This window comes from Alosa pseudoharengus, unplaced genomic scaffold (assembly GCF_046254945.1).
Source record: "Alosa pseudoharengus isolate Yale_2024_CS ecotype anadromous, Long Island Sound unplaced genomic scaffold, YU_APseudo_1.1 YU_APseudo_1.1_scf_22, whole genome shotgun sequence".
NCBI lineage: Eukaryota > Metazoa > Chordata > Actinopteri > Clupeiformes > Clupeidae > Alosa > Alosa pseudoharengus.
In genome coordinates, this window is record NW_027468680.1 from 31061550 (window position 1) to 31074139 (window position 12590).

Sequence of the window (12590 nt, forward strand, 5' to 3'; positions counted from 1 at the left end):
TGTTCGCTGCGATTCTATCTGTAGCTACAAGGCAGCAAAATGGCGTAGCTTGTCACAAACCGACTGCTTCCATGGTGACGCCAGCCTTCGTGACTCAAGCTACTTCAACTTCTCAGGGTGTTGCTCCGTAGTTACCTTCTGCAGTAGACTGGAGGACTATTTAGGTTACTAATAACAGCTGATAAGTACTAGCTAATAGGTCTATAGCAGCCCAATATTTATTCAAATTAATGTATGCATGGTATACAGCAGCAAAAACAATAACTTTTTCCATCTTATCTTCCTTTTATTTGGCAATTTATTGGGGGTTTTGACAGATATTTAGCCTAGACCTTTTTCCTTAGCCTACTATTTTTATTATTATTATTATTATTATTATTATTATTATTATTAGGCCTATTTGGCTTTTGTATCATATACTCTTTTATTGTTGTTTGTTATTTTGGTTATTTGATTGCTGTTTTATGAGTGTACTCAGGCTAAAGAGCTTCCCTGAATAAATAATGATTGATGATGATGTTTTGTGTATATTTTTTCATGTAATTTGAATTTAATTTGAATAACATATTCATTGGAATAACATATATGACATTGGATGACAAATACGGCACTGTACCAGTGATTACTACCGCATATAATATAATATTATCATAAAGCTATACAGCAAGCTGCGGTGACGTGATTTTAATCAAATATGTTTCACATGATTGTTGATTTGATGAATGTATGCGTGCAATGTCCTGTACATTTTTAAACAACTATTTGTATAAGTCTGTGTCGTTGGGTCGGAAATGTTACCTTTACAGTTTAATGTATTTTGCCAAAGAATTTGTAGTAAGTTTGGATATGCTTTGATGTCACTTTTAGCAAAGAACGCACCCACTTCCGGAAGTTACGCAGATCTAACCTGATTTGTGTTTGTTTTCTTAACAGACGGTAGAGATTCTGTCGCTGCTGTATTGAACTTCGCCACGGCAATAAAAGGTGATCGTTTCGGAACATCTGAAGCATCAATACAGGTATTTCGTGCATGGTTTCCCCTTCCATTTGTAATAGTGTAACTTATTTGGTAATACTGTGCTCGCAAATCTAACGCCAGCTAACGTTAGCAAATGGGGCTTGCAAATGAGCTAGGATAACGTTAACTTGATTTCCAGCTACCATCAAGCATTGCTATTGATAGCTTGCTAGATAACGTTTTAGTCAACATTACAGGACAATTATTTTCCCATAGATGCCTACCGTTAGCGTTCGTTTAGAAGAGGTATTAAGAATGAGCAGTCAACATTGCCCTGTTAACGTTAACTTACTTTTGTTTTAGCAAGTCGACTGTTTCCTTTTTATATGATGCCATGAGATAGTAACGTTAACGTTATAACGTTACAAGCTGTTCAAGTTAGCCAAGTGTGAACCAAATCGTTTAGCTGCTACATTAACGAAGCCACTGGGAGGGTTAACGTTAATATTAATGGGATTTAGTGGCTAACAGTTTTCTTAAGCTTTGACATAACTTCAAGATGTAGACATTTATTTAGCAAACGTTAGCTAACAGCCAACACGAATTAACCATTAACAGAAAAAGCTGCTGTTTATAAACTGACAACTGTTAGCTACTAGCTGACAAAGCATGCAACCTTAATCAACTAAGCTTACAAAACTAAGTATCCAGTTTATATCCCTCTCTTGCAAGTTAACTGTAGCAGCTACGTTATGCCTTCAGGAGTATTGTTCTAGAAGCTAACGTTAGAACACCTCGGTTGTGTTCTATTTATCTAACGTTATCATGTCTGTTGGCTAGCACAACTAGCCAGTTAGCTGTTGATATGGAAACAGTTGTCGTAATGCAATTATCGGCTATATATTTTCGACTGATATGTGTAGTTAATTCCCTAAACACTTGTTTTATATCCCGCCGAAAGTGTCATTGCTTTGGCCTTACTCAATAATAGGTCAGTGATAGGTAGCTAGCTTCGGTAAGGTATCGGTAACGGACAGTTAGCTAAGCTTGCTTGTTGTTTTCCTTCTGCAACGTGAGTTTGACAACTTATTGATGCTTCGCTTTCGTTTAACGTTAAAGTTACTTAATTGAATGACATTTGTATCCTACACATAAAGATGTGGGATCCTCGGTACTTGGTTGACAGATGCAACGTTAGTTGACAGGTTGGTTAGGCTAGCAATGTCAGCACTGTAAACGTTACTCAACTTATGGTGCAGAAGAACTGCCGTGCATGAATTCATATCTTGAAACGGTTACAGATTGCCATGGGGTTTTAAAATGACAAAAAAAATGTTGACGAATTTGCATCGCTGATCTAATTAAAGAAATTGGTTGGATTGACTTCTTGCTCTTCAGGGATCATGCCATTGGTTGGTAGTACACTAGGTTGAGCCTATAATCTAAGCCTATAATTTGTCGCTCCGTTAAATTGGATCCAGAGGACAAGTTCTGATTGGTAGCCTACTTGTGAGATCTGTGTGTGCTGTGCTTTTGGACATTTAGTGAATTCTTGTCGCACCTTGTGTGGCAGGTTGGTTGAAGAAGGTAAACCAGGAGTCGTTAGTGTGAAGACGTCTATGTTTATTCAGACACGTACAGTGATCTCTATTGGACTGATCGATGTTCAGTATAATTAAGGTACAATTTTGTTACATTTTGTGTAACCTTCTTAATGTTTGACAGGGTGACTGTAGCAAACCACAGAAAATGGTGTTAAATCCTGTGTGAGTTTGCAGTGCTACAATCATAGTAGCGTGGAGTTGAGGCATTACATTTCCTTCCACCACCCTACTTCTCCCCTGTCCTCCGGCCAGATGGACCAGCAGCAGCAGGGTCAGTCCTACATGCTTGCCAGTCTGACGCGACCCCACTCCGAGCAGCTGTTGCAGGGCCTCCAGCTGCTCCGCCAGGACCATGAGTTGTGCGACATCGTGCTGCGGGTGGGCGATGCTAAAATCCACGCCCACAAAGTGGTGCTGGCCAGCATCAGCCCCTACTTCAAGGCCATGTTCACGGGCAACCTGTCGGAGAAGGAGACCTCCGAGGTGGAGTTCCAGTGCATCGATGAGACTGCGCTACAGGTGACTGGCCATGTGTCTCTTTTTGTCATCCCGTGAGAAGGTGCACTGCAGCTGCTGTTTGTTCATTTATCGCTTTGATGTGGTGTGTGTGTGATGTCTTCTTGGTTTTCTGACCCATTTTGGATTCTTTGAAATGTAGCTCCAGGAGTTTTTTCAAGATATTGAGAATGTCTTGTTTTTGACTGCCTATCCATTATCATGTCCAAATTACACTTTCTTAGTCCTTTTATAGATCAGACTCTTACATTGGTTAGCATACACAAACACATTTCAGGGATCCTGTATAGATAAACAAAGCGAAAGTGATTAGAGTGTTTCTCTTCTAAGGTTTTGCTATTGTGACATTTGAAGTCCCTCTGAGCTATGGCCTCTGTAATGGTGTCTATTGGTCTATAGATTTGTTACATTTCGTATTGCTAATAGTAGGCTTTGAACACAAAGTTACAATAGATCACTTTCTCAAACATTGCAGCAGATGGCAATAAGTATTCAATATAAATCCAAACACAGCCTTTCAGAAGGTAGATGTGATAATCCTTTGTCTGCCACAGGCTATTGTAGAGTATGCCTACACCGGAACAGTCTTCATCTCCCAGGACACGGTGGAATCACTCCTGCCGGCTGCCAACCTCCTCCAGGTCAAGCTGGTGCTGAAGGAGTGCTGCAGCTTCCTGGAGAGCCAGCTGGACGCCGGCAACTGCATTGGCATCTCCCGCTTCGCCGAGACCTACGGCTGCCACGACCTGTGCCTGGCCGCCACCAAGTTCATCTGCGAGAACTTCGAGGAGGTGTGTCAGACGGAGGAGTTCTTTGAGCTGACTCGCACTGAGCTGGACGAGATCGTCTCCAACGACTGCCTAAAGGTGGTCACCGAGGAGACGGTGTTCTTCGCTCTGGAGTCGTGGATCAAGTACGACCTGTCAGAGCGGCAGCAGCACCTGGCCCAGCTGCTTCACTGTGTGCGTCTGCCACTGCTCAGCGTCAAGTTCCTCACGCGCCTCTACGAGGCCAACCACCTGATCCGCGACGACCACGCCTGCAAACACCTGCTCAATGAGGCACTCAAGTACCACTTCATGCCAGAGCACCGGCTCTCCTACCAGACGGTGTTGTCCACACGGCCACGCTGCGCCCCCAAAGTCCTGCTAGCTGTCGGGGGCAAAACTGGACTCTTTGCCACACTTGAGAGGTAATAACGGAACACCTTATTGAGACAGTTTTTTTTTTTCTGCAGTTCTAGCAAAGAGCCTTTTGTCCATACCTGCTCACTGTTGCAAGATGTAGGCCTATGCATGTATGTACTTGGGCTTTATGTAATGGTATGTTTATGCAACTCTCGGAGTTATTAACCGTACAGCTAGGTCACAGCATAGTTAGTTCTCTCAAGCATAGTTAGTTGAGTATCACACATGAAATACACATTTTCCTCTGCTTCCCTCCTCCTTGTAGCATGGAGATGTACTTCCCTCAGACGGACTCGTGGATCGGCCTGGCACCACTAAGCGTGCCACGCTACGAGTTTGGTGTGGCGGTCCTGGACCAGAAGGTCTACGTGGTGGGCGGCATCGCCACGCACATGCGCCAGGGCATCAGCTACCGGCGGCACGAAAGCTCTGTGGAGCGCTGGGACCCTGACAGCAACACGTGGTCGTCGGTGGAGCGCATGGCAGAGTGCCGCAGCACGCTGGGTGTGGTAGTGCTGGCGGGGGAGCTGTACGCGCTAGGCGGCTACGACGGACAGTACTACCTGCAGTCGGTGGAGCGCTACGCACCCAAGGTGAAGGAGTGGCAGCCTATTGCACCCATGACTGAGTCACGCAGCTGCTTCGCCACCGCCGTGCTGGACGGCATGATCTACGCCATCGGGGGCTATGGCCCCGCACACATGAACAGGTGAGCAGAACCGGCCCACTGTGGAACAGGAGATGGACTCCTGATCTTCATGAGCTGTTTATTTGACTTTGAACCTTTCCTTATAAGATTTTGCATTGGAGATGTAGTTATATGAAAACCTCAGAAACTGCCCTGCTGTGTGTGAGTTACTATGGGTTTCCTTCAGATAACTTGAAAAAATCATTTCACAAAGCTGATTTAGTAGCTGTTTTTTGTCTAACTGTGTGGGCCTCTGAGTTATTATTGGACGTAATTGCCAAATCTCCCAGTTTATATGCCTTGTTTGTGTTCATTCGGACTTGTTATTTGACGTAACTTGACATTCGATAAGTCAGCTCGGAGCAGAATGTGTTGTCTTGGAAAGACAACATCGTGGCCCGACACTCTTGGGAACCGAGATAAATGCCCCTTCTTCCTCTGTAGAAGTTGGCTCTGGTCTCAGCTCCCACCACAGGGAGAGTTCTCTTGTTGTTGCGCTGTCTCCTTGACACCCGAGTCCCTGCAGAGAATGTGTTTGGATAGCCTGCACGCTATGCCTTCCTTTTCTCTCCCCACCCCTCCATGTGCACTGCACTGCACACCCAAACAAACTGCTCTGAAAGGTAATTCCCTGTTTGTAAAGTCCCCTGCTACGTCGTTATGGTTTCATGACTTTTTATTATGCCAAAATGCTGCAAGAATGGAGCAAGTTATTTGTGTGTGGCAGGTCAACTGGAAAGAGACTGGAGTTACATGAATACAGAGTGATTTAGAAATGAGGTTCTAGTGAATTAAGGTAGCTAAGAGCATCACATCGTTTTGAAAATGGGATTATAGCCTGTTTTGTCAGTGTGTTATGTAATGTTAATTTCCTCGAATACCTCTCAAAATATAAACATAGGTCTTTGTCCCATCAATTATAGAGCTTTTATAAAGTTGAAAAGGGAAAAAGGAAAACCAGTACATTTTACTAGGCCTGATTTAGTTTCTGGTTTATATGACCTGATACTTACCTGTAGGCTTTATTTGCATTCGTGTGAATGGAGTGACTGATCAGGGTGCATTTGGTTATGATGGATAGATGTCCCTGCTGGTGGACAGATCTCTAGGAAGGGAATGCATGTAGGCGCACATCAGTGAGTGTACATGCAAATGTAGATGCCAGTAACTGTATATGCTTTGTATAATCCTTGGTGTGTACCCACAGATCCAGATCATAATGCAAAATAGGATTAAAAATCATCTATTTCCTGGAAGGTTGTATTATTTATCTGTGCTTACTTGTTGGTCAGTCTGTTTATTTTTCTAATCCTTCCCTCCTGTCTTTCAGTGTTGAGCGCTACGACCCGAGCAAAGATGCCTGGGAAATGGTAGCCCCCATGGCAGACAAGCGCATCAACTTTGGGGTGGGGGTCATGCTTGGCTTCATCTTCGTGGTGGGTGGGCACAACGGTGTGTCCCACCTGTCCAGCATCGAGAGGTATGACCCTTACCAGAACCAGTGGACCGCCTGTCGTCCCATGAATGAGCCTCGCACAGGTGAGTGCAGCCCAACAGGACCCAAGCTTTCAATTCTATATACCATGGAATTTGTTTAGAACACTGCAATCTAGATTTGTTGAACATTTGTAATTCTTTCTATTAGTCCTATGTGTGGAGATAATTTAATGCCCAGGTATTTGACGTGTGTGTGTGTGTGTGTGTGTGTGTGTGTGTGTGTGTGTGTGTGTGTGTGTGTGTGTGTGTGTGTGTGTGTGTGTGTGTGTGTGTGTGTGTGTGTGTGTGTGTGTGTGTGTGTGTGTGTGTGTGTGTGTGTGTGTGTGTGTGTGTGTGTGTGTGTGTGTGTGTGTGTGTGTGTGTGTGTGTGTGTGTGTGTGTGTGTGTGTGTGTGTGTGTGTGTGTGTGTGTGTGTGTGTGTGTGTGTGTGTGTTTCCATCCATCTTTCCAGGGGTTGGGGCTGCCGTAGTAGACAACTACCTCTACGTGGTTGGGGGTCACTCTGGGTCATCGTATCTAAACACCGTGCAGCGCTATGACCCCATCACGGACAGCTGGCTGGATTCCAGCGGCATGATGTGCTGCCGCTGTAACTTTGGCCTCACTGCCCTTTGACCCTAGGAGTGCCAGGGAAGGACTCTCTCCAGAGAGGGGCGTGAAGGATGAAGAAGGGGAAAAAATCGAATGGTTTTCTTTTGGGGTTTGTTTCTGTTCTATGTCCTCTACGCCGTCCGGATGATCCTCATTTCGCTCTGTGGTGGCGGAGGGGAGGCAGGGGCCTAGGGAGCAGTCTGAAACGCTCCCCCCCTGTTGGACGGGAGGAGTAAGTGCATGCAGGATGAAGAGGCCAAAAACTGGCATCAGAGACCACAAAGATGACCAGAGACCGAGACCAGCTAAGAAACAGGAGGATGAGGACGAGGAGGTACGCACAGATCACAGGAGACGTTATGGGACCTTCGAGGAGGATGAAATGTGTGTTGTCTTTCTCTTTACCACCTGTATTTGGGCTCCAGTAAAAGACTCTCTGAGCCATTTGACAGTAGAGGAGAATTCAGTCACTTTGCTTTCTCCTTCAGCATTTTCTTTTCTCCTGAGTTGATTTAGTTTTGTGTTCATTTTTCTGATGTGGTAACACCAAACCTGTGTCTCAGCCTCTCAGTCCCGACGCACCTGTGTGTGTTCTATCGTTGCTCACTGAGCTCTACGAAGAGCCTTAGCTCCGAGGTCTGTTTTAGTTCTTTAAAGTATGTTGGGTCAGCGTGTGTGTGTGCGCGCGTGTGTGTGCGCGACTAGGTGGCTAGGTCCAGCCCAGTGGTGATGCTTCTGGCTGAGCCTGAAATGTCTGCATTGAAGGTCTGTGCTTCACAAAAGAAGATGGAAAAAAATAACTTAATGTTACATTTTTTTCTTTACACTCACTTAAAAAGGGCTGCCTTTATCTCTCTATATCTCTCTCTTGTAAATAATGTAAGTGAAGAAAAGAATATATAGATATACAGCTCTTGAAAAAATTAAGAGACCACTGCATATTTTTCTGAGGTCATCCTATGTTTGCTGAGTGACATTCGAATGAGTTAAGAGATCACTGCAAATTTGAATATGACTGTCAACTCATTTAAATGTCACTCAGCAACCGTAGAATGACATCAAAAAAATGTGCAGTGGTCTCTTATTTTTTTTTCCAAAGCTGTATATTCATTATAGGTTAATTAATTAATTAATATATCCTCTAGTGCATTGCCTGTAAATGTTTCCTGCACTGTGTGTGTGTGTGCGTGCGTGTGTGTGTTTGTCTGTCGCTCATGGAGTTGTGGTGATTTGCGAGTTCATGAATCCCACTACGTTTTCTTGAGAATTCTTCCAGCATACCACTTCTACACCTGTAGCACTTCAGCGCCCATCACTCCCTGCCTTCTTGTTTTACTTGTCAGCTGTGTGTGTGTGTGTGTGTGCATGCGAAAGTGGATCTCACTCCATAATTGCTGAAAAGCATTGAAAAGTGATCATCCAACACTTGCAACCTCTGTACACGTGACTGCTCCTACTAAATACTTTAATGGTGCTATTTTTAGGATTCAGGATTTGTTTGTGTTCATGGTCTCACACTGTGGGACTGACTTCATGACCTTGTGTTTCATTATGGTAAATAGGTCACTTGCTTACCTGTTGGAGAGGGGCAGGGGAAGCTCACTTAACAAGTCCATGCAATAAGAGAGAGAGTGTGTCTGTGTGTCATAAAGGAAAGGTCACAAAGAGACTTTGATGTCAAAGAGGTCCAGACCATACTTGGCAGGGGGACTCCAAATGCAGTCTTTGCCCCATTTCTGCCACCATCCTAGGCCATTAATAGGGCTATATTATTTTATTAAATGCTTGTTTGAATCTGGATTGCTGTGTTGGCATGTCCCATGCACACAGGTCTTAACATGATTTTGTCCATGAGTTGTCCACTCTCTCATAAAGGGGTCCATGCTTGGGACCCAGCCCAGCCCTCCCCAGTCTTCATCTTAGATTAGGTGTGTTTGTTCAGGATATCAGCCTGCTTTTCTTTGCTCTTAATGTTTCTTTTACCCCTGGTATCTACCCCCCCACCAGTTTATAAGCCCAGGGTGTGGCATCTTCCTGGATTTTTTTATTTTATTACTCAAACAGGATATTTAGCTTCCTACTTCATTGAACATGCACAGGCCTTCTGATGACAAAGTGCCAAAACACACAGATTCACGCTCATTAAAAAAGTCTCACCTTTTTGTTCCAAATTTAGACTGTGTCACACACTAGCAACTGTGTTAAAGCCAGGGCTCTGCATAGCAGCACCTGTCCTGTGTAATATTCTTTGTTGTGTGCTCTCTCATATGGAAAGCCCTGGGCATGGGAAGGGCTCCTGGCATCTCATTTGCTCTGCCTTTAGCAAGGGAGTGGTCTTTGTGTGGTCTGGTCAGGGAACTAATCTCAAAAAGAGAAATCCTCTCTTCAAAACCCCGCGGTGGAGAGATCAGCATCCCCCATGCCCACCCCCTCTCCAAAAAAATGTCAGTGGTCTTGCGCCTCTGTTTACCTGGTTTTTTAAATTCAGGGTAAAGGGAATATCAATGTGTGTGTGTGTGTGTGTGTGTGTGTGTGTGTGTGTGTGTGCACACATTTACATTGTAAATTAAAGATATTAGTGTGGGGAATGGGGGGTTGTCTTGTCTTTACTATAGGATGCTGTGTTGCACTTACCAAACCATTTGATACTTTGTAAGTTGTACATAGTGAAATCAGTTGGGGATGTATGGCATTTAGATGATGCAATAATACTTTCTTGGATGACCTATTGATCTATTCTTTGTGTCCACTAAAAGCCAAGGTGTTTCTGATATAGCTGTGACCTAATGTGTGGCATGTCAATGTGTGTGTTTGTGTCGGCAACTGTTGTGAATTGTCAGGTGAAGGCAGGAGTCTTACAAGAGTTTGTGGTGTAATCTGTGTTTTTTTTTTTTGTTTGTTTGTTTTTGGTTTGTTTCTTCTTTACTTTTTTATTGTCCATTTCATTTCTCACAGCAATTCTTAACTTATTTGACCAGTTGAAATCTCTTGAGCTGCTGTTTGACTGACGCAGATATTCATATGTGAGACACTGTTATAATCACTGTTTTTTTTTTTTCCATCCAAATATTTAATTGAAATGGCCTCAGATTCATGATCCATCACCATGCGTTAGATCCCTTTCAGATATTTTCCCCTGATCAGAAGAGGCCTACGGTCATCGTAACTTGAGATTTTTTGCGCTGTATCTGTCTATTAGTTTAGGGACAGTGCCCTAGGCCTACACTGTTGAGAGACATAAGGGCATAAGGTGCTAGTCTTTTGAGGCTTTGGGACTTCTACTTTATTTTATTTTGATCAGTTGCTATGGAACATTTCCCCTGCCATCTTGATGGAGGCACTCTAAAGCTAGAGCAGACACCAGAGAGAGTGTGATGAATGACTTGACTATTATGATACAGGGAATGTTTCGTTAATGGCAGGCCCTTCATTTATTACTCTAATGTAATTGTCATTCTAGCAGCCAGTGTCACTGATGGCTTTAATATTATTTTAAGCTCTGTTCGTGGATACATTACTTTGACATTAAGCTACTTTAGGTGGTTTTCCTAGTAGCCTTGTTTCTGGTTCAGCTCCGTTTGATCATTTGCTGCCTCTTAATGTATTTTGGATGCTTTGAACATGGCATTCATTGTCTTCTAAAATGTCATTTTAATATCCCACATGTGGATTTCAACTGATATTTTTATTTTTTTTATTGGCAGGTTAGCAGTTGAGTTAGCTTGTCATCATCTTAAGTCTCTTTTAAAAACAAGTGTCTTTCAGCTCTAGATGGCTTAAAGCACAAATAAGAATGCACATGCCTTCTTATTATGTATCGTAGAGTGCATTTTATTATGCCCACCCACTCCAAAAGTTTGTGTTGTACATGCAAGCAATTCAAATGGCATCTGTCGTAGATGACTCCATGTCAAATTTGTGTGTAACTCTCGCACTGAGATTTCAATCTGTGGCCCACTTGCTTCTGTGACATCGACTTTAAGCATAAGCAATCAAAACCAGTCATGAAGAGATGAAGTCACCCTTAAATATGAACACATGAATAAGACTGTTTAGTCTTTTACTAGCAATAAAAGATGCTTCCTATCAGACAGTAGGTGTAGTTGGCTTGTTTAATATGAAGTTGTGCTGCTACCATTTCCGCTGTTATGTGATTAATGGGAAATGTCATGACAGATGTCATCCTTAAGGAATGGTCAAAGATCTCCTTTTCAAAGTGACCTATTGGTTTCTCCTGCTTTGGTATTGTCGAGCTGCTCTGCTTTGTGTCATTTTCCCATTCTAAGTGAAAAATGTTATGTGAAGCAATAGATACTTCAACTCTATTGTTCAGTTGACCAGTGTTCATCTTTGTGGTGTTTGAAAGGAGCTTTAGGCCGACTACTTATTGCAGTGTCATGGGAGGCACCCATTTTTATTGTCATAAAAAATCTCATTTCAAAGCAAGATTCTGTCATTGGCTTTGAGGTCAAATGTGTAGACTTTTGTGTCTCTTGCGCCTCCATGAGTCCAAAACAAAAAACAAATCCTGTTCCCCTTCTCTGCTTCTGTTCTGCTTTCCAGAACAATATCCTTCTTTTTTTTTTTCAAAACTTGCATGTACATAAATAGCAGATACTAACCTTTAGTTGAAAGGACTTGTATCAATGGAGGTCAACCTTTGAAAACTCTACAACTACTGTACTGTACAACAGAATGTAGTCATACTCTCTCAAAAGTCTCTCACATACACGCACACACTCATTGAAAGAAGAACCCATTTGTGATTAAGGTTTCTGTTGACCACACAGGCATCATCAAGGTTCCATCCCTGTACAAAATAAATGTTGTGATGGGAGATGTCCACACACTTGACCTGCCTCTTCAGAGTTGGCTTCTTTGGCCATTTCCACCAATACAAGAAGGTGAACTCATGGCCATATATGTAATCTGAAAACGTGAAACTGCAAAATGAAGGGATATGTATGTATGATTGTATGTGTGTATGTATATATGTGTATTTTATATATTTTTTTGTTTGTGTTTTCTTATTTATCATGGCCTAACCATGTCCTGCTTTGCCACCACTCACCAAAGTGCTTGTTTTTTTTACAACAGAATGAGGACTGATATCAAGTATGGAGGTGAACAAAAAGGACTGTGTAGGTGTGTGAGGTCGTTATTTGAAAAACTGATGTCAATGTTAGCCAAATGTCAATGTAACAACCTTGCTTCTTTTTACATTTCACATGGGCGTGTCTGAACGTTGTCTGAATTCAGTTGATGTTGAATTTGACGGACCTGTGGATTATTACTGGAATTAAGATAGGTGATACCCAGGTAGAGTCGGACTCCGGTCCTGGCCAAACAGATCCACAGCAGATTGGTGCCGGATCAGCTTAGAGGTCCAGTACTGCTTGAGTAGAAGCAGAATTTTCCAACACTTAACAAGCAGAGTGAATTTGAGTTCTGCCAGTTTATTTATCTGTGTGGTGCAATTGTACCGAGTTAAGACAAAATAAAATGCCTGCCTTACAAGGTTGTCTACAGTTCATTTTAATCAAGCTTCT

At 42.9% G+C, this 12590-nt stretch overlaps 1 protein-coding gene across 4 annotated transcripts; it reads left to right on the plus strand.

Annotated features, from left to right (window-relative positions):
* The first annotated feature begins 901 nt into the window (after positions 1-901).
* On the plus strand, positions 902-12552 carry klhl28 (kelch like family member 28). Of its 4 annotated transcripts, XM_076299706.1 has the most exons (7): positions 902-1019; positions 2532-2638; positions 2815-3081; positions 3633-4270; positions 4531-4974; positions 6284-6492; positions 6902-12552. In XM_076299706.1, the coding sequence occupies exons 2-7, from the start codon at positions 2621-2623 to the stop codon at positions 7063-7065; spliced, it is 1740 nt and encodes a 579-aa protein (XP_076155821.1). In that variant the 5' UTR covers positions 902-1019; positions 2532-2620; the 3' UTR covers positions 7066-12552. The 4 variants fall into 4 exon arrangements, with proteins under 4 accessions (XP_076155821.1, XP_076155820.1, XP_076155822.1 ...); XM_076299705.1 differs by having other exon boundaries at positions 902-2638; XM_076299707.1 differs by lacking the exon at positions 2532-2638 and having other exon boundaries at positions 2684-3081.
* The last annotated feature ends 38 nt before the right edge of the window (positions 12553-12590 follow it).

What these genes read in the sequence shown, in the direction of transcription:
- klhl28 (XM_076299705.1), top strand. An exon ending in CTCTTTGCCACACTTGAGAG is followed by an intron (nt 4,271 to 4,530) that starts GTAATAACGGAA and finishes TCCTCCTTGTAG; the next exon opens with CATGGAGATGTACTTCCCTC. An exon ending in CATGAATGAGCCTCGCACAG is followed by an intron (nt 6,493 to 6,901) that starts GTGAGTGCAGCC and finishes CCATCTTTCCAG; the next exon opens with GGGTTGGGGCTGCCGTAGTA.